This window comes from Alligator mississippiensis, chromosome 4, assembly GCF_030867095.1.
Source record: "Alligator mississippiensis isolate rAllMis1 chromosome 4, rAllMis1, whole genome shotgun sequence".
Taxonomy (NCBI): domain Eukaryota; kingdom Metazoa; phylum Chordata; order Crocodylia; family Alligatoridae; genus Alligator; species Alligator mississippiensis.
The window spans coordinates 122,960,256-122,982,786 of record NC_081827.1 but is presented as its reverse complement, the minus strand read 5'-3'; the positions used below and the strand labels follow the sequence as shown (position 1 = coordinate 122,982,786).

At 41.1% G+C, this 22,531-nt stretch overlaps 1 protein-coding gene across 10 annotated transcripts in view; it reads right to left on the bottom strand.

The window, feature by feature from the left end:
- PLEKHA5 (pleckstrin homology domain containing A5) overlaps nucleotides 1-22,531 on the bottom strand; it is a 260,867-nt gene that overhangs the window by 45,725 nt on the left and 192,611 nt on the right. For 8 of the 10 annotated variants that reach the window (XR_002090877.2, XR_002090876.2, XM_059726554.1 and 5 more), the window contains 3 exons: nucleotides 15,001-15,468; nucleotides 8,103-8,571; nucleotides 4,909-4,992 (listed from right to left, as the gene is read on the bottom strand). Coding sequence is in view for 8 of the 10 variants with exons in the window: in XM_059726554.1 (XP_059582537.1) it covers nucleotides 4,909-4,992; nucleotides 8,103-8,571; nucleotides 15,001-15,468 (1,021 nt within the window). In the remaining 2 variants the exon portion in view is untranslated. Of the gene's footprint in view, nucleotides 1-1,286; nucleotides 1,341-2,200; nucleotides 2,321-2,961; nucleotides 3,319-4,908; nucleotides 4,993-8,102; nucleotides 8,572-15,000; nucleotides 15,469-22,531 lie in introns of those variants that run through there. The other 2 variants (XM_059726555.1, XM_019489461.2) reach the window with 2 other exon arrangements.

Below are 22,531 nucleotides of genomic sequence, written 5' to 3'. Positions count from 1 at the left end.
AACATTTTTTTAAGTAATGCAAGCAAATGGTGACTCAAATTATAAATCACTTTCTTCCATTTAAAGCAATCTATTGTACTGTACTAACAAATCAAACTTTGTGACTGACCAGTAATAGGGAACATGATCAGTGGTTTAACATCTGATATAGGCAGTAACAATGTTAAAGCTGAAAATGTTTGAGTTGAATGAAATACTTTGGCTTAGCACCGAGGAAAGAAATGACCTTCTTGTTCGCTGCTTTGCACCTTATACAGGTACTGATGCCAGCATAAACTGAGTGCAAATGAATACACAGGGTGGAAAGCAGTGAAAAAAATTGAACCAAGAAGTTTCTCTTGTTTTTAAGTACTGAAATATAATTAGTATTGTGACAGAATGGAAACCAAGATCCAAAATTTGTACTTAACTGCTTCTAAATACAAAATTCAGGAGACAATGGTGTTTGGAAAAAGTTTAGAGTTTTTTATGTCAAACTCAAAGGCTGGCACATCTCTTAGCCTGCATTTCCTTTCAAGTACTTATGATTTTCTGCTTCTAATGTCAAAAGATTTCACTTCCATGATTAAAGAGCTCTCATACACAGTTTATCTCCAACTCCCATTTAATCCTGCAGTGAAGCCAAAAGCTATATGCAACATCAGAATTATTCTCAGAGCAACAGATTATATTGTTCAATAAAGTATTAGACCCTCACTTTGGAAATTAGCAGAAGTTATGAAGAAGTAAAATCTTATTCATACATAAATCTTGAACAAAAGGTTTAGCAAAAGGGAAAAATGGAAATAGGTGAAGTAAGGTATCCTTTGTTTAAAAACACACACATTATATTAACCAAGCTTGAAAAATGTTTTAAATTCAAGTCTTGAAGAAACACGTTTGATTTTTTTGTTTATTCTAAGCAAACTGAAACAATCAATAGTAGCACTGTATACATTTTGTGTGTGTTATGCGTATTAGTTTGAAAACATTGTATGTTTGGTTATTATGGTAAAGCTGAGAAAATTTCAAGCTAGCTACATTAGAGGAAAGCAAAGAGCAGCAGCAAAATAGCAGCCTTGCAAACATCTAGTGTTTGATTCTATTTTATAATTTCATTACAAGTTAAATATGCACTAAAATTTAAGATGCATTGTGGTTTGTAAAGAAAGTTGCATAACACAATAAAAACACATCTCCAATTGACAGAAAATATTTAAGCATCTCCCACAAATATGTCTAGTTTGGCAGTAACAAGCAAGATGCATTAAAGGATGTAAATATCCGAAAAAAGCTTCAAATCCCACCTGATGATCCAAATATATAGCATTCCTTTGAAGATGATGTGAAAGAATCTCATTCTAGCAGGCAGCAGAACAGAAGAAAAAGGAAAGGGACAGAAGGTACAGAATGCATGAAAAGGTCAGTTGAAAAGATATAAAAACAGCTCCTCATCTTTCAGTTTAATTAGAAGCTGTAATACTAAGATTTTATATATGTGAGGGTAAACTTTTAACATGTTTTACACCCAAGTAAGAACTGTTTATGAAAACTGGCTGAGACTTAACTATGAACTGCTACAGTACAATTTAAAAAAAGCCAAGCACATCAGACAGAGAAGCAGAGATACAAGAAGTAGGTATATTTTGTTTAATGAAACTATTGTGCAATTTACTTGATTGAATTATTTAGCTGTTTGCTTAACAGAACACATGTAAGAAATCAGTATGTCCATGTGGAAATTCTATATATGACTACATAGACAACTATAAACCCTTTGATAAGATTACATGCTTTAAGGATCATCTGTCCTTGCAGAAAGATAATAGAAAAGTTGCATCTGGCCTGAAGGAATATTAAAAAAACAAATTCATATTATGGTCCTCTCTCAATACACTTGTTTATGGCATCTGTTAACTACCTACTTGAGGATAATATTTTACCTCATCAATTTGCATAGCTTATAATTTTTTTCCAGATACTGCAGAAGCGATATATTTAGAAGTGTTCCTACCTATATTTTGACTAAGTAAAACAGTCATAAGCATTGTGTTCAAAGGGTTAATAGCAGAACATCATGTATGCAAGGAAACAATGGCATTCTATGCTACATCCACAGCTAATCAGAAAACTTTGCACTAATGGAGCAATGCACACTTTGATTATGAATGGCTCAAAGTTAGTGAGGATGGTACATGACACACACCATTTCATAGCTGACCTTTGGGCTGCTGGCCTCAAGTTTTAGCTGCATGAGCTGTGCTAATGTGTGTTCCCGGATACTACTCAGTTCAGCTTGCTGCCGTCTCAGCTTTATTAGCAGCAGTGTGAGCTCCTCTGGCTGAAGGAGTGCAGTGTGAGAAGCCAAAGAGTGGAAAATAGGTTAATTGGTGTCCTAAACAACAGTTAATCCAACTATGGGTTCTTGGCATTTTGTCATAATTCATAATTGTTTACAATAATATGCCAAAAGTGATACTATGTTTAAAAGGCCCCAACGAGTATTTAGGACATAAGATCAAAATGGAGTTTTTAATAACTCATAGCCCTTGAACCTGAAATAGTCCCGGATGCATTTCCTATAGTGGACAAAATGAAGGTTAGCAGTTTGCAGGAAAAATGATCTATGTAGTCCCTACAATGATTGAGCCTACAAATGTTAAGCACATTATATAGTCGCATAGCTTTAGGTGAAGAAGATATGCCAACCCACCAGAAATCATCATCATCTGTACCACAGCGTTTATTTGGAAATGGGGAAAAGAGAAAATAAAAAAAAGCAAAAGGGAAGTTTACTATTCATAAAACAGAACAGTCAAGGCCAGCAGACCTTACTTTCCCTTTTAGCTGTTTAAAATGTGCCCAGGTAATACAACAACCTTTTTCCAAGACATACTTCCAAGCCATATTATTCAGTTCTAAGAATAATCAAACTGCAAACACATGTGTGTAACAGGACAACATCACAAGCACAAAAGAGTTTCTTTTGCCATCCTCCCCAAAGGTTTATAAGCAGCAAATCTACAAAATACTTAGACAGTATACTTTTATAATCACCTACAAGTTATAAGATGCTCTCAACAAATAAAAATAATGAGCAGTTGCAGTCTCCCGGATAATTCTAAACAGAACATTTTAGAACAAAAATTAGGAACAAGTCAACCTGATCAATTTTCAGGATATCCTCTCATTAGCAATACTTGCAAAAACAGTTTTTTCCTTCCTTTCTTTTTCAAACCACTTCTTTGTTCCTTTCCCATACTTTCCCACTTATAAAAGAGGTTTTATAAAATAATTATTTCCACAGTGATCAGCTTTTTTGGCAGTTGTGCAAGTCAGCTAAAAAAAAAAAAAAAAAAAGAACAGCAATCCACATTTTCTGCAAAGTCTGTGCATTTTCATTCAAAAGGTGCAAAGCAGTAAGAATTAAAAAAGAAACTAGAATTATTTAGCTATAGGATGTCCACTAGAGGGTGCAAGGAATTGTAACATAACTACTGGTATCAAAAATCTTTATCTTTCACTGAAAAACAATATGAAAGTCAAGTTGTAAAACAGCTTATTTTTATATTGGCACTGTACTTGCTCTAGGATCAATAGCTGGAGTAATTCTTCCATCAAGAATGTATTAAGCACTTAGGCCACATACTTTCATACTACAACATACTTTCAAATTTGATCCCAGCAAAAGCAGACAAACTGCTGGATAAAAAATGAATTTAATCTGAAATGGAACTGCTTTGTCTGCATGACATTCATAGAAAAACAGAAATTTCAGTAATATCTTTGTATAGATATGCAAGAATCCAATTAAAATACTTGCAGGGTTGAAAGCATTTGCTTATGGATGTTTTACATAGATCTACTCATAATTTGGAAACCAAATTGTACATTTAAAGCTAAATTATTTTTATGGCATACTAATACAAGTGCTAGTTGCAAGTCTCAGATTTCAAATTCAGCTTGAGATTCATGCCACTGCAAAAACTCCTGATATTACTTCGAGTGTTGTTATTTCAAGCCAATTCCGGGGGCTTTTGTTGCAACACACAAGCATCTTAGGAGTTTTCCCCATCAGCTGTTGTTGCTGCTATACTGAGTACCCTTCTCTTCCTATCCAATTCATCAGCTTCATTCCAGCCCCACAGTGCAGAACTAAGTGAAGAGATAGGGAGCCCAGGAAAGTTCTCTTCCTACATGGTAGAGATAGGAGGCAGCTAAAAAGGGAAGTAAGGAGCAGCTAAGACAGTCTGCTGTGGATTGGTGAGGATGGAAGCAAGAGTCAGGGATCAGATTTGCTGGGTCATATATGGATTTAAGGTTCAATTTCCAACTTAAATCTGTCACAAACTTTGGGTAGGCATGGAGAATTCAAAAACCTTTAAAACTGGCAGATTAAGCATTGCCTGAATTTCAAGTCAACATCAGACTTTTTTGAGGAGTAAGGGTTGAGGGAGGACTGAGTTATATTTGAGCTCATGCATAGGTTCATTAATCAATATTCATGAAAAAATTCTGATCAAAGGAAATACATCATCCTATTACTAAGACAAATGCTCAGTATGGGCAAATAAGAAAATATTATTTTCTGACTATACAGTATTCAGAAAGAAAGAGTTCTTTGTCACAATGCCATGCTGGAGAAATCTAAAATAGAAAACTTCTTGCTAACAGAATTTTTTAAAATAAGGTAATTGTAATGTTTCAGAAAAAAACCTCAAGAAAATCTAAGATAAAAACCACGTAGAATTCTTGCAAATCCTCAAAGTAACCAAACAGAATCACTTTCTTCAGTGTGGAAATCTCTATTTAAAACAAAGCCTGCATGTAACCGTTGCTCCCCAAACAGTGGGGAAAAAACAATAGTGTTGCATATTTTCATTAATAGACGATATAAAACCTGATGTACCTCATAAAAATGCCACTCACCGTTTTGCCTTGAAGACTCTGGGGAGTAATAGGCTGCAAGCTCAGACCTGCTGGCATTGACCTTCTGTCAGGCACGAACACAGTCTATGAAAAACAAAATTGCATATTATAATCCACGGTTGTCTGCCAAAGTCTTTTGCACTAAAGGTTAAATATGAATTTCTTAAATATAATTTTTCCAAGTCAACTACATTTGTAGGACAGGTGCCAGAATGACAGCACTGGTTAACAGAGCCTCCTACTGAATTACAAAACATTCAGCACAATTCAATCTTCCAAGGTATCTTGCTTTGAGACGCCACAACAGGCATGCGCTCGCTTGTCTGGACGTGACCATTGAAGCTAACAGAAATTCACTGGGGATTCAGGTTTAAAATTTAAGTTTAGCTTGCTGAGCTGGCAAGGGATACCTACCAGTCTTACAGAGGGTCTGCTGCTGGAGCCAGGCGCAAGTGATCTTACCAAATAACTTAGCAGCACCAAATGAGAGAACCCAGAAACAAAGAGCCAGTCTTACTGGTGACTGAAGATGAGATAATTTCAGCTTCAGCTCTGTGAAGACCTAGGTCTTATCATAATTTCCAAAGACCAGCCTGGAGCTAGAATGCAGCCTCAAATTCCAAATGTATTTTCTTTCAAAACTCACTTGGATGGTCTCAAATATTGTGATTAATGAGTACGCTGATTTGCTTATTGCCTCTTGACGCAATATGAAGGTACATCATACGTAGGGTTAAATCTTATATTCTTAAAATAAGATTTTCTATCCTTTGAACAGAGACAATTTCTTTCACCACTTACATAAGCCACAGTTTGATAAACTACACTTTCCTTTTAAATAAATATTAATTGTAGTAATTCTCTTCAATGGCTACATTAACAAGCAATTGCATCTACATTATAGTGAAGCATGTATTACTGCAGAATATACAAATATGATTAATACACATTATAGCAGGAGTTAGTAAAATACAGCCCGTGGCCAGATCCAGCCCACCAGTTGACTGGATCCAGCCCATGGCTGCCCCTGCGGCACTCCACATGGGGCCATGCCCTGCCCACTCATGCCGGGATAGCCTGTGCCAGGCTTCCACCAGGGCTCACAGCTTAACCGCAGCCCGCACGCGCAGCTTTCGGTGGGCTGTTTCCAGTATGGCTGCAACCAGGAGCTCCTGTGTACCCCCCACCTCCAGCAACAGTTCCCGCTCTTGATCTTGCTCTTGCAGTGCTGCACCGCACTACTCTAGAACAGCTTTAGCTGGGCAGCTTCTGCCCTAGCACACAGGGCTCAGGCTCCAGGATCCCAGCCACCTTCCACCAGAAAGCACTCAGGAGCTGCAGCTGGAGCCTCACACCTGCCAAAAGCGGCATGGCATGGCACAGTAGGAGTGGGAGAAGCCACTGCCAGAGGTGGGGGGAGTGTTGGGAGGGGGGAGCCACCAGAGCAGCACCCAGCTGGCTGCAGCTGCATTGGGAACAGCCTCCTTGAAGCTGCTCCTGTCCCTGCTGTTCTGGACTGGCAGGGGAGCAGCTTTACCCAGGTGGCTCCTGCCCCAGCTCATGGGGCTCCAGCTTCAGCTTCTGGCCGCCTTCCTGGCAGCTGAAGCCAGAGCCCCGTGTGCTGGGGCAGAAGCCTGGCTGAAGCTGCTTGCCCAGAGTGGCACATCAGGGGCAAGATCAGGAGCAAGAGCTGCCACTGAAGGCAGTGGGAGCAGCAGGGCTGTGCAAAATTTCAGCAGCTGTTTCATTTTGGAGGTGTTTCGGCCCGTTTTGGTGCCAAAAAAACCCAATCCAAAATTAAATGGAAGGCTCAAAAGCATCTCTGAAACAAAATGAAACCGTCCGAAATGTTTCGGAGCCAGGTTTTCAGGGAAACAGAAACTAAGAAGGGGAAAGAGGGGTGGAAGAACTGTTCTGATATTAACATCTGTAGCTGGCCAGTGTCTGCAATCTGTCCCTGAGGTCTCTTCCAATCCCAGTGCTGGGGGAGGGACGGCAGCCTACTGGCATTCCGTGCACAGGTCCAGGGGCCCACATCCCCCAGGAGGAGTCTGGCACAGGCCTGCAGCCCTCCAAAGGGGTATGGGCCCCCAGATCTGTATGCAGGATGACAGCATGCTGCCACTGCCAGCTCAGACCAGCACCTGAGTTTGTTTGGTGTAGCCTGTGCTGAGCACAGCCAGGGGAGCCATGAGACAAGCCCCCATGGCTGCCCTGCCTGACCCCATCCCCTGCCCAGCCCAGCCTTTTGATGCTTGTTATTTATTTATTTTAAGTCCTACACTCACCAGCTGTAGCAGGGGCTGTGGGGGTTCTGAGGGCTTATGGCAGAGCCCCCCCCGTACAGCATGGGGCACTAGAGGGCAGCGGGGATTGCCTCCCCTGCCTGGCACCTGCGTGGCAGCTGCCCCATGCCCCTGTGGTGCTAAGGGGGGCTCTGCCATGAGCCCCCAATTACCACTGCTACAGCCAGTGAGTGCAGGCCTTTTTTTTTTTTGGTGCCAGGACTAGGCTGGGGCTGGCCAAGTTGGGGATGGGGCCGGGCAAAGCAGCGATGGGGGCTTTTACCATGGCTCCCCCCCTGCTGGGGAGAAACAGGCACAGCTTGAGAAGCAACCTGCAGCCACCCGGCTGTGCCTGCCTCTCCCCAGATGATCCAAATCTCCAAAACAGCACTGAAATGCTGAAACAGATTCGGATGAATTGAAACAGAGCAGTGATCTGAAACACCAAAACAAATCATTGACCTCCGAAATGGCTGAATCCAAAATCAAAACGAGACTTAGCTGTTTCGCACAGCCCTAGGGAGCAAAGCAGGCCTGCAAAAGCTTATCAAAATTCCCCATGTGGCCCTTGGGCCCAAATAACTGCCCACCACTGGATTATACTGGTACTAAGGTTACCACTACTCTGCAACTTGCCAACGTGACTGTAGCATTTCACTCTAATTCTAATCCTGCTTCATTAAAGGTTAAAGTTGGGTGATTTAGCTCACTTGAATCCCTACAGGATAACAGAGATAATAGCTGCACTATAACAGCTACTGCATGATACCAGGTAGCAGCTCCCCCTCCTATTTAAGCATCTAAAAATACAATTTCTCAATTCCCCCAGAATAACTTGGAAAGTCTAGATCCAAATAACAGAACATTTTCAGCCTCAATGTTATTAGTTACATACAAGGAATATTTCACCTTAGCATGATGTGTCCGGTGTCGACGGTCAATCGTTATATCTCCTCTTTGCACTGGTGAGGACACTTCTGATCTGTATGTGCGTTGAGGGGAATATCCTTGGAAACCAGCTATTGAACCATGGGAAGGTGACGTTGGAATTGAATGCATTGCCTGATCAGAAATATTAATCATGGTTTTTGGGCTACTTATAGTACTATGTCTAGTAAGAGTTGTTTGTTTATTGTAAAACTGACGTTGCTGCCATTCATAGAGTTGCCACATTGTGTCATCTCGCATTGATCTCCGTTTTTCTTCAGCTGTTACTGGCCCTATGGTTCTGTCATAAATGGATGGCGTTATGCTACAGATGCTCTCAGGCCTCATTTTGGTGTTCCTTGGCAGGGTTCTATAGCCTTCTGGGTACCGCAGTAAAGCTTGAGGTCGATGGCTTGGCATATTTCTTGGCAACGTCTGATACGAAATAATGCTGAAACAAGAGTTTTGCTTTAATAGTCAAGAACATTGCTATTGCAGGAATGCAATGTTTTTTAATATCTTTCCCTTTTCTAAACTAAACCATTTTTTATGATCAGTTTACTCTCAAAATATGTATCAATATAATCTCTATATCAGTTTACTGTACAGGACTGCCAATTTGGGGTCAATTCCTGAGGTGGTAGATGTTTTGTTCATTAACTGGAGTTTCAGATACTCATGATATGGCTCTATACCCTTCCTTTTTATTTCCACTTAACTACAGTTACAGTAAGGCAGAAAAAATGGTAATGATTTAATGTAGGACTGTCCAAATGCCTGTCTGTGGCCTACATATTGCCCACAAGGGGTTAAGTTGGGCTAATGCCTGACTGGGCAGAGGCACACAGTAGAGCAGTTACCTCTTAATTCCAGATAAACAGTCTTGAAAACTGAGTCCCCAGACTCATAGAGCTTGGGAAACAGAATAAGCAGCATCAGGGAAAAACAGACCATAAAAATCATCACGTTCATTAACTGTGTTTGGGGGGGGACTGTTTCCAGCCACGCAAGAAGCTAGGCCAGATGTCTTGGTCTGTGTAATGACTGCTCCAAGAACATTGTGAAATTTACTACTGAAGGCCATTTGTAGTGGTGGGATTGGTACTTTTCCAGTGCGGAAGAAATTAAATGAAACTTAACTCTTCTTACAGGACACGAGAACAGATATCAATAACTTCCAGTCACACCCACAATTCAAACTGACAGCCTGAAGCTGAAAGGCACCACATTTTATGACCAAACCGATTTAACTATTTGAATCAACTATGATCCTGGAACTGAAAAAAATCAGTATTTGAGAACTAAAGAACCAATAAAACAGCATTAAGAGCTATAGTTAGTCAGATAGTGAAATAAGTGCTAACAAAGTTAATTTGTTTCTAACAACTATTTACCTATAACTGGTACAAAAATAGAGAAGCCAAGTTGAATTAACTAAATATTTACAATTACCTAGACTGCTTTGCAAATGGAAGTTGCCATCAAGTGTATTACAAACCCTAATGCAGTGGAGGCCAATCTTCTTGGCAAGGATGCAACCAATTAGTCCCACACCCTCCAAGTGCTGCTCTGATACCCTTCCCCTGCCTAATCTCTTGCCCTTCCTTGCTTCCTGCCCTGTGCTCCCTGCTCAAACTGCTGCCCTTTCTGCTTCCTGACCAATCTGCTGCCTGTCCCCTCCGCAACCTGCAGCATGCTACACTGGAGTTGCCAATGTCACTTCTGGCACTTATGCTGCAGGGTGGCCACCCCTGTTCCAATGAATTAATCTTCATTACTTCTCAGGGAGGTTACAAGTATTATCCATGATTTGGTAGACAGGTAAATTAAGCACATACAGGAAGATAACCTGCCTGGCCCAAAGCTGAGCAGAAATGGGAATAGATTCCACACCCTTGTTCCAACACGAGCTTCATTTGAACTGCCTACACTGTGGATGCCTGTGGACGTGTGGGGATGCTGCTCCAACACGCTGTAATTACAGTGCATCAGAGTAGACTCCATTAATTGAGTCTTCTGGAGTGTGCTAGTTAGCACACTCCAGCAGCCTCTGCACCTCATGTATTCAGTGACGCTGCACTTCAAAATGCTGGTGGGGGTGTTTTAACTAAAGCTTGTTAGATGAGCTTTAGTTAAAGTGCCCTTGCCACCATTTTGTAGTACGGGATGCTGAAGACATGAGATACTACAGGCACTTTAATATGAGAGCTGCTCTAATTAAAGAGCTCCCTCCCACACCCTGGAGCATGTGTAAAGGTACCCTGTAAGCCTTGTTGGGTTTTGTTTTTTTTGAGGGGGGGTGGTGGTGAAAGTAGGTGGGGAGGGGCTTGCATTTCAATGCACATACCTTTTCTCCCCCTGACTTTCTAAGTTAAAGTTTTTACTATTTGTAATGTGTACTTTTTCTAGAGTTTGAAATTAAAAAAAAAAGGAATTCAAGGCCTAGAGGCATATTACTTGGCGGGGGGGGGGGGAGGGGGGGAAGCTACTTGAAGTTTTAAACATGTAAAAAATTAAATTATAAACATCTTCATGCAACACTTTTGCCTGCACTCTCAAACTTCGGAAGATTTAAGTCCGCCAACCCTTATTTACAAATTATTAGCACTATGAAGATATTAAATGAAACCCTAAAATCAAAGTAAGGATGTCAGGTCTCTGGCAATTCCTGCATGCCCAACCTTCTTACCAAAGCCCTAAAGTACAGTGCAGAACTTTGATTTAAGCCAATTAAGTCAAATCAGTATTTGTTCAATTTGCTGTTGGGCAAAACCTCTCTACAGCACACAATACAAATGACTCACCATTTTTTCATGTTCAGGAAAACTACAAGGTTAGGGAGTTTTTTTGTTGGGTTTGTTGGTTTTTTTTGGATAAGCTTCTATTCATTTGATTTTGGATACTTCAAGATCTATTCCAATCCAGATATTAATTTTGTTATTATGGGTGAGCGTTCTGCTATTCTCTATACAGATTCAATTCTGTGAGGTGCAAGTATCCGCAGATAAGAAAGATTAAGCATTAAAAATTGCCCTCCATCCTTAAGTAGATAACTGATGGCTGCCTTAGGAAACAAGTTTCTCATTCTTAGACTAGAAACTGTCTTGTGTGTGAGTGTAAAGAAGAAAATATCAGTTAAGTGATCTTGAAAAGAAAAAGGAAAAAAAAGGGAAGGAATCCAGGGCTTTATAGGGGACCAGTTTTCTAGTCAGAAATATGCTCAGAAAAAGACCCAAGTGCACTCTGACAACCAGTGAATGCATACACTGTGCAAGCATATTTTTCATCATTGAAAGAGAAACCCTTAACTGAGCCATTCTCTTGTAGTACCTCAAAGTAGTCTACAAAAAGATCAGAAAAAAATGACATGTATATTTAACAAAATGTGAACAGAAAATTTTGCTAAACCTTGTATAGTTTCCCTTGTTTGTGTGGGTCTCATGAAGCTAAAAGTAAAAGAAACAAATGTTTCTAAGGAAGGGAGAAAAAAGCAAAATCTGTGGAATCGCTAATTAACAGTCTTCCTTTATTATGTATGTGCTTGATCTTGGGAAACTTTTTTTCCCAAAAACTTTTAAATACATGACCTGTGGGACATACAGTTTCTTGCATATAAATGCCACATAGTAAAACGTATGGATGGATGGACGATACAGAGCTTAAGAGGTTTTTTCTTGGCTAGTCTTGAACTACAAAGGTAGATCAAAGTCTACTCTTTAAACAACATTCCTTCAGTAATTTTTCTATTTCATGCTATCATGATAAGCAACTCTTAACTATTATTGATACAATCAAATGTTGCACAAACCTAAAAAGTCCTATAATCATACATTTTACTTACAAAGAACTGTGTGTCGTAAAGATCCTTTTTTTAAAAAGTAGGTATGTGCCTTTTGACTATTTATTATGTGTAAAGCTTTCTTTAAAAACAAACAAACTTCTGAAGCATTATGAGTCTAGTTTGATTTTCTCTTTTTAGCTGAAAAACTGGGTGGGGCTAGGTAGGGTATGCAAGGATAGGTATTGAAAGCAACTTTTTCATACGTCAGAGGATGCTGAATCTCTAAACAAAAGGTGTATTTCTCCAAAACCATAAACAGTCAACTAAACAGGTTTATTAAAAAACAAATTTAGATAGAGTTGATCCCGTTTTAAGCTCAGGACTGGATTAGATGACCTCCTGAGGTCTACCTTCCCTCTAGCGCTATTTTTCCAGAATCCTAAATTTCCATCCAACAAAACTCCTTAGACTCTCGGTATCTCGAATTTCGTTCTTTTGTGATGCCACCATTTCACTAGTTCCAAGATCAGAATCTTCCACTACCCTGGACAACACCTGAATTTCTAGTGTAAAAAAACCATTAAAAATCCACTAAAATCCATTAAAAACAAAAAATTGTTTAGGAAAACAAACAAACACTCTAGACCATCTTATTGCATGCCAGAACAGAAAAAGAAAAAAAAAAATCACAAGCTCTCTTTTTCTTCCGCTTTTCTGGTCGGCTTTAAAGTCTCATTTCTCAGGACAGTTGCTTGTGCTACTAATTTCACCCATATTTAAATAACAAATGCTCTGTATGGTCAAAGGGATTCTGATGCTGCCAGTTAATAATGTTTTCCACTACACAGCTTCTACAATGGAATCAGTTTGTTTTGGAATACAGCCAGCATAATAATGGAGAAGCGATAAGAATCCAGAAGGGAGAGAACTCTCAAGGTTTTATGCTTCTTCACAATTGGAAACAACATAGCTATTCAGGTTTCACTGTCTGTCTGCAAGTTACACAAGTTTTGAATTCTTATTTTAAGACTAATTACATCATACAACCGTATCAAGCTTGCATTACCCAAGCATACATAATGTGATAAATGTCAGAGCGAGAGAGTCACCCTGTAGTACAAATTTTAATTTACACTTGATGAAACTGTCAACACTAGTGCACCCAGAAAGACTACTTGAGCCCATAGAGACTGAGCAGATACCAATTATATTTAATGAGAGTAGAGAGGGGAGGAGGAACTAGTTTGTTCAACAATTCTTGACAAGCATAAATGAGCCTAGAGTAAATCTTTATAAATTCACAATAACATGTCCTAACATTCCAGGAAAGTAGATTATTTAGATCCAATTGCCTCCTCTTGTGTCTGCATTCCCTTAACTAGGTGAAGTCTATCATTTTCAAACACTTCCACTTGCTGTGCCATTATCTCAATAGTTTAAATTAAACTGGAATATTTGAGTGTAACTAATTTTTAAAGAAAGTCTGTATACTGAATATTAGATCTTATGTGTTTAGGGTGCTACAGTTGCCTGTCAAACATCCTGGAAGGCTTTTTATTTCTGTCATGAGGAACAACTGCTATTGGCACAAGATTTTATGGTGCCAACCAGTCACAGAGGCACTTTAAAGCTTTATAGATAAGCACTGTAATTCACTAAAATCTTGGAAGCGTTAGACATTTATTTAGTTATATTTAGAAAATAAAACTGAAGATCAATTTAGGTGAATCTGCATGACCAACTCCAAACGATGTAATCTAATTTTGCTACCATAGATTTAAAATAGCCCAGAATTCTTTTTAAAACAAAAGGTTTAAAAATGTTACCACAAAAAAACCCTGTTCATAAAACAAACACATGAAACACTGTTCTTGGACAATTTCACAAACAACAGGCTTTATAAGGAAAATTGAGTAATCACGATTTTTTTATTATTCATCATAAACCCTCTTTTTGAACTGTAATGAGAACCATGTAACTGTGTTCAAAGCCTATTTTATAAGCAAGAAGCTAAATACACCTGGAGAGGAGTTTCTGACCAGCTCTCTCAGGGAATAGAGGGATATTTAACATTAAAGATGATTTTCTTCTAGGTCTACATATGATGGACTTAACTTGCCTGTGGTCCCCTCTCCCTTCACTGCATCATCCACTTACCTCTGATGCTACACAATCCCACTACTCACCAATGAACTGTTCGTAGGGTGACAGCAGCTGAGGGAGAAGAGCAGAGACAAGACAGGCAAAGGAAAAGGTGAGGAGGTAAGAGGGGAGAGGGATGGATTTCCTTCTGATATTACAATCTCACTACTGGGAAAGGAGCAGAGAAGGGGAAAAAGGAAAGGGGAAGAGGAAAAAGCAGGTCACAACTCCAAACACCCGTGCACTTCATGGGTCTCAACTACACCCATGCACTTCATGGGTCTTACCTATTCACCATGTTCATGCCACGATCACAAGATACTCTGGTATGCAAGTCTTCTTAGAGACGCACACATACTTCAAACTAATCTTTAACAGGAGCAAGTAACTTTTGATGCTTTATATACCTTTATTATTTTTTTTGGATTTCCCTTGCTTTTTTGTGTGTCTCATTTTATGAGTGCACAGTTAAGTCTAAGATTGAATTAACATTTGAGCAATCTAATTATGCTGGGTGTTTACACTTTATTTCACTTAATTTGGACAACATTTAGGTCAGTATCATTGCTTTTCCTTTGTTTTAATGAATTAATATATCTTTTAAGGCACACAATATAACAATAGTAAAGTTCAGGAGCAACTACAAATTATATAAAAAAAAATTACTGCATTTCTTATATCCCTTCCCAACTCTAAGTGTTGAGTCTAAAATTGTCTTGGCATTTCTTCTTCAAATGCAGTTGTTACCAGGCTAAATACCATCTTCTCACAGATCCACTTCAGTTGCATATCTAGGTAACCAGTGCATGCAATCAGGCAAGACAGCATTGAAAAGCCAAATGCACAACCATACCTGCATGTAGCGGAGTTAACTACACAACTCTCATATCTAATGAAGATCACCACTATAAATACTTAGTAGAAAGTCTAGTTTCAAATATAATCTCAAACTCTTACCCTCTTGTTTCTTCTTCTTGCCCTTTTCCTCTCTGCATTTTAATCCACTGTTCCAACTGCAGCATTGAGTTAGTTCTCTGCATGACTCGTTCAGACTCCATATGTGACTGAGCTGTATTGTGCTGGCCTCCATCTCCAGCGTCTGCCAGGATAACATTGACAGCTTTATTTTCAGACCCATTTAAATGAACTGGCTTGACATGTGCAGCCTGAACTGTGCTTGTTGGTAAGGTCCTGTATTCTGATCCCAAATAATTTAGCTTTACGCTATTAATTTTAGTCAAGGGTTTGTCTTGTCCAACTTTCTGGAACCCATATTTTTCAGCTTCCAAAGCCTTCTTCTCTTCAGCTTTGCTTACTTCTTTATTTTTCTGATTATTCTGTGCTTCTGGTTTTATTAAGACCCGGTGGTTTGAAATATTATTCACTTCTCGAGGTGGTGTATTTTCAGTTGTTATCTTCTCTACTCTAAGAAGGAGAAAAACATATGGCATAAAATAACTGCACAAAAATTGTAGCACCTATATTGCACATGTCCACTCATGCTGAACTTATAACAGCTGGTCCTTAGAAAAATAAACCAAGCCATGTTTTCTTTTAAAAGGACTCTCATCCTGTTCTTTCCCATTTTAGAAGCATCTATTCCAAGCCAAGCTCCAAATTATGCAATCTGGAAAGTGAGCACAAAACAGAAGGAAATAAGAGAGAAACCAGAAAAGGAGATATTAATTTCCCCAGAGGAAATGACGTTGAAACAGCACACTGACTTATCTGAAGAGTCACAGCCTTTGAAACAATCAACCTGGAATTTAGCATGATATGAAACCAAAGTTTAAAACATATTATGGTGCTGTCAGGTTTGTGATTCATTATGATACTTATTTCAACATGGGCACTTTCTTCTTTATTTTAAACTTTCTATGGTCCCTGACATTAGTTAGCTCTCTCTAGTACATTATCATTTCAGCTATTGTAGATTTTGCGGAAAATAGTTGTGGCTCCCCCTAACTTTAGTGGGAGGTGGAATAGCTGCTGACTATGGAACTGTGGCACAAAAATAATTATATCTCTCTTAAAACTTAAAAGCAACCTACACAACCCATATACTTATGTAAGTAACAGAAATGTACACTTTGTCAGCTTATGTATTTTCTTTTTAAATTCCAAGATTTCACAGAGTCGAGAGTATTTCAAGGCTGGGATATTCAAACTCTGCTTCAAACTACAGGCCTCGCGAATCACTGAGAATAACTTGATTTTTCATTTTGTTGGCAGAAGAAAAAAAACCAAAATAGAAAAACAAAACATTCCAGGGTTGGTCAAACTGAAATGAAATACCTGGGCTATTTTATAAAACTAAGTATAAAAATCCTTTTTAAGACCGTTCACATTTTAATATTAAAATGAGACATTTGGACAAAACATTTTCTTTGTCATTTTCAGTATTAGCTAAATTCAGAACAAATTTGCAAATAATTTCGATTGACCTGAAAATACATTTTGCAGCCAACTTTTTCTAAAGTATCTCTCTCAACACTAGTGTCTAATTTATGGGCAAAGCTGATTAATGCATGCCAACTGAATGTCTGGGCTTCCAGCTAGATCCAACTGACTAGCATCCATAAATACTCTAATTCCATTTAACCAAAGCAATTGCCTATGTAAATACAAACTTTTTGGGGTACTTGAGTTAAAACACAAGGCCCGATTATCTAACAAAGATTCAGCTTCCTTGGAACTGTTTTAAACTATAACCATCCCAAATCTTCTCATAACTGAACAAGACTTGGCTTAATTTTTATAAACACATGAGGTACTAAGGTGATTTAGAAAATATTACCCATTATGACTACACTTTTTTTTAAAGGAATTCTACATATATTTGCAACTTGTTCCCACCAGAAAGGCTTAAACGTATTGAGCGGAATTATGCCTCCCAACAACCAGGGGAGGAAAGTGAAGTTACCACCTCATAGTTACTAATATTCCTTGCTTCCTGGACTGCAGATATAAATTAGTTTACATGTTTTCATGAGGACTTCCTTTGACTGATACTTGAACACATTTCTGATTCACAACTGTTAGCTCAGTCAGACTGTAACTAATTATAAGTGAAAAAAGTATTTAAGTAGTATAATTTCTGGGTGGAAATTCTCTTGTATCAAGATAGTTAATTCAGAACATGATAAAACTTTATAGAACTATAGAAAAGGATACAGTTAAAAGAAAACTTTAAAAAGTAAATGAAATTCTGTATGAAAATGTACTTTTCAAGTGAAAAATCTTTCCAAATTACAATACTTGTACTTCTCTCTGTTATTTCTCTTCTAAAAGCAACCAACCAACCAAGAAAACCTCAGAGTACTTGAAATGTTTAAGGACAAAGCTATGCAAGATGCCTAAATTCTACTTTGCTGTGAAGTTTCTCATAAGTGATGGGATAAAATAACCCGTAGCCGAAATCACAAGAATAGCTTCCATACTCACCTCTCCATGAAAAACTGTGAAGGAAACTGGGACTTGTATAACAAAATTTAAAGTATTCCTGTCAGAAAGGGTCCAATATTGATGTTTGTTGCATACAGTAGACCCACAGCTAGAACACAAACAGTCTGAGGAGCACTTGAGAAACAGGCAGATCAATAATTTAATAGAAACATCTCTGTGACTGCAGGTTATCAAGAGGCTATCCATAAGCACAGCTTGTCTTCAGCTTGTCTTCTGCAGATGCAAATGTGGTCAACCTGACATTTATAGATTCCAGGGTCGGAAGGGACCTCAGTGGGCCATCTAGTCCAACCCCCTGCCCCTGGCAGGCAAGAAAAGGGTCACCAAACCTGGGATCAAGTGATCCCAGCCAGGTGCCTGTCTAGACTCCTCTTGAAGACTCCCAAAGATGGGGCGAGCACCACCTCCCTTGGAAGCCCATTCCAGATCCTGGCAACCCTGACCATGAAGAACTTTTTTCTAATGTCCAGTCTAAACCTACTCTCCAATAGCTTATGGCCATTGTTCCTTGTTATTCCAGGGGGTGCCCTGGTAAACAGATCGCCTACTTCGTGTTGCTCCCCCCTTATGAATTTGTACACTGCCACAAGGTCCTCTCTCAACCTTCTCTTGGAGAGGCTGAAGAGGTTAAGGTCCCTTAGCCTTTCCTCATTGGGCCTTCCCTGCAGGCCTCCAATCAGATGAGTGGCTCTTCTTTGGACCCTCTCCAGGTTGTCCACATCCCACTTGAACTGTGGCATCCAGAACTGGACACAGTACTCCAGCTGCCGCCTGACCAGTGCCACATAGAGAGGGAGAATCATCTCCCTGGACCTGTTTGTGAAGCACCTACGGATGCACAACAAGGTGCGACTGGCTCTGCCGACTACTTCATCACACTGACGACTCATGTTCATCCTGGAGTCAACAGTGACTCCAAGATCTCTTTCTGCCTCAGTGGTGCTGAGAAGGTTGCCCCGCAGCCTATAGGTACGATGGAAGACAGAGCGCTGGGAGCAGGTTAATATCGCTTTTGCCAAAGTTAAAAAGTTAACACAAATTTTCTATTATAAGTAAAAAGATTGTTGCTTTAATGGATGCATGATGTACATGACAGAACTAACACAGCTCACCGTGTTTCCTGGCCCACCCACATGCGAGGCTAAACAGGGGAGGCGGGAGGCGCTTTAATTACAGCGGTTTTAAGAGCCGCTTTAATTAAAGCGCCCGCAATGTCTTGTGTATTCAGCTTTCTGAACTTCAAAATAGCAGCGGGGAGGCAGTTCATTTGAAGAGCTTTAGTTAAACTGTTCCTGCCACCATTTTCAAGTGCAGGGACAGTGAATACATCAGATACAGAAGCTGCTGGAGCACGCTAATAAGCACACTCTAGCAGACTCAATTAATCAAGTCTGCTCTAACATGCTATAATTACAGCACATCAGAGTAATGTCCTTGCCATGTCTACGGGCACCCTTGTAGCTCAAATATTTATTTTCTGAGTTACAAGTTGCTTCCCAGTATGATAACTGGGCTTGTAAATACCATTGTTTCTAGAGCCTAAAAATGCTCCAGACAGACCGAAGCAATTCTGCTTCATCTTCTTTTTCAATATTTACAAGAACCCAGAGATTTTTTTTTCCTTTAAAAGCCTCCTTTATAATGCAAAGCAATGCAAACTTAATAACACCAAAAGTAAAATGGATGATAATGTTTGATGAGAATGAAATGTAATTACTATTTTTCTCACATAAAACATGCACTTCTTTCCAAAAACCTGCTGCTGGAAATTGCAGCAAGCATTGCATGCACAAAATGCAGTAAGAACAGTTTCTGGCAGCTATGAGCAAAAGTGAAAGTAAAAATTACATGCAACTCAAGAGCTGAACAACAAGCAGGCTCTTCTCCCTAGGTGCTGCTACTCAGAGCTCTGGCAGATGTTTCACTTAGAGGCCAGGTACAGACATTACACGCAAACTGGTTTAAGTTACCAAAAACCAGTCTAAATCTGTAACAATATGGAAGAACAGTGCATACAGATTGGCTTAAAAATGGCAGGACCTGTTCTAAGATAGACCTGAATGGATGTAGTGTTGGACTTAAGGAATTTAGGTTGGACAGGCCTACTGAACTTCTGTACCAGATCTCCTAATGACTCGTTAGGTTGCTGTCCCATTAACCCCCCCTCGCAGGGCACTGTGCACCTCAGGACCCCAGCTGCACCCTTTGTACAGCGCCTGGGATGTATGTGTGTGTGTCTCTCCAAGTGAGACTCGTTATATAGTGCACAAGTCAAATAGCAGCAGCAGGAGGCAGCAGCACACTGCTTGGCTTAAGTGCTTGGGCTGGGCAGGCTGGATCTAATCCTACTGCCACCACTGGTGCGTGTTCCTCTCCTTATCACTGAGTGAAGGGAATTATTTATTTACTAGCCAATTGCCCATCAAGAATGACAGGGGAAAGGGCTGGGATGGAGTGCTGCCACCTAACACCCCATGCTGCCACTGTTCTGTCTCTTGCAGGGAGTCCGGTCCTCGGCGCTGCTTGCAGGGTGTGGGGTGGGGCCCCACCCTCTGCCTGGTCCTCAGCACAGCTTCAGAACCATGGTGGCATTCCCCCATGCTTGGAGCACTCTGATTGGCTGTTTCCATCAGCCAATCAGAGTGCGAATAAAGCATTACAGACAGACAGCCTTAGGCTTTTATAATATTAGAATTTCCCATGATGCATCAGAGCAGCAGCAAAAGTGAAGAGGAAATGGAGGGAGCCCTTGGCTGGGTAGCTGAGCTATGCTGGGCTGCTGCTGCTGGTCCCAACCTGTCACCATGAGTACAAGGTTCTGGGTTGCTGGCAAATGGTGTGAAGGGCAGCAGCAATGGCAGCTACAGCATCAGCCAACAAGCAGATGGAGCACAGGCTGCTTCCTGGAGATGGCTCCTGGGCTACCCAACCCAGCTCCTCGGTGCAGTGGCAGGGGCACAGACAAACCTGCCAAGGACAGAATGTGGGGTGGGGGTACTTGTAATGGCTGCAGGTGAGGCTGAGACCTCTAGTCTTCAAACAACACAGCTGAGTGGGAGCCTGTGTGGCGGGAGCCTTTCCTTGTCCCCTCAGCACCTGCCCAGCCCAGCTTACAGCTGGTGTGGTCCCCAGCCCTGCCTCCTGCCTGTGATGGTCACCTGGGCCAGGCAGCAGGGAAGAGCAGAGGTCCCTGCAGTGCAAGCCCTCCCCAACTGTGCTGGCTCAGGTCTGGGTGAGAGGCATAGCCTCCACTCCCCACCTCCCATCAACAGATAGCCGCAGATGGAGGAGGGGGAAGGGCTGGGGACAGGGGCCATGCTGGCCAGTCATGGGTGGCCCGGCTTGGCTGGGCTTGACATTCTCCATCAGCCTGCAGGGAGGCAGGTGCTAGAGTCCCTAACCTGCTAGCTTGGCCACTGCAGGCAGCCTGGGTGGCCCCCCCACCACAAAGGGTGAACATCTGCTCTGTTTGCTCTCAAGATAACCTAGGGCATGCGAGTGGGGGGGGAAAAAAAACCCAAAACGTGCTTTATTGAAAGAAGCAGTGCATTCATTCGACCTGGCTCTGCAGTGTCTGTATAGATCGGACACTTCAGCAGGGCTTTTTGGTGCTTCCATTTAAAGCTGATTCAGTCAGCTATTAAATAAAAGCGCCAAAGCCCTGCTAAACTGCCCAATCTATACAGATGTTGGGTGACCTGGGCCCAACAAATGCGCTGCCTCTTCTGGGCATGTGCTGGGCTCAGCATAAGGGTGTACAGAAATTAAAATCCATTTTTTTTTAAGCCTGTAAGCAGACAATGTGATTAACCAGTTAATCAAGTCTTTAGTAGTAACTTTGCCACATGTTCATGCAATTAGTGGTGCAGCAAAACAGGGAATAAGCCACAAAATGATTACACAAAGTATGTATAATCATTTTGTGACTGGTTCCCATTAAGCCTTAAACTGAACATGTGGCTGATACACACCCAAGGTCGGGAGTGCTGATTGGTGCTCCTAGGCTCAGAAGGGCGTTGGAGTTTTGAAGTGCCTTTTCTACCTTACTTGATGAGAAAATGACATTGACAGCGCTGACTGGGATGATTTTGTTTCCTAGACTTCAAACTACAAGGGGGGCGTGGGGAAAGGGACCTACAGTGGGTGTCTACTACAGACCACCCAACCAGGGGGAAGAGCTAGACCAGCACTTCTCCAGTCAGCTTATGGAGGCGGTTAGGTCAAGGGATGTTATTGTCATGGGTGACCTAAACTACCCAGACATTTGCTGGGAGGAGCAGACAGCCAGGTCTGACCATTCACATAGGTTCCTGGCTCTATTACAGAACCTTCACCTTATCCAGGAAGTGCACAGCCCCACTAGGGGTAACGCCTTGCTGGACCTGGTCCTGGCCACAGGGGATGACCTGGTGAGGGGATTGCAGGTCCTTGACCACCTGGGCAATAGCGATCATCACCTGCTGGATTTCACTATCCAACGCAGGGTGTCTAGGGCTCACACCAAGGGTAAAGCCCTTGACTTCAGAAGGGCCAACTTCAATGAGCTTAGGAGACTAGTGGGGGAGGCACTGAGGGCCCAGAAGGTAGAGAAGATGGGAGTCCATGAAGGATGGTCATACCTTAAGGGGGTGATCCTCCAGGCCCAAAGGATAACAGTCCCTGAGAGAAGCAAGGAGGGTAAGAGTGCTCAGAGAACCCCTTGGCTCAGCAAGGGCATTCAGCAATGCCTGAGGACTAAAAGGGAGGCATACAACCAGTGGAAGGGAGGAGCTATCACCAAGGAGGAGTACTCCTCCTCGGCCTGGGAGTATAGGAGGGCTATTAGGAAGGCCAAGGCAGAGATGGAACTCAGGCTAGCGTCCAGGATTAAGGACAACAAAAAGTCCTTTTTCAAGTATATTGGGAGCAAGAAGAGGGCACCAGGCAATGTAGGGCCCCTGCAAAACACAAACGGTAATCTGGTGGCCACGCCAGACAAGAAAGCTAATACTTTTTACAGTTTCTTTGCCTCTGTTTTCCTAAA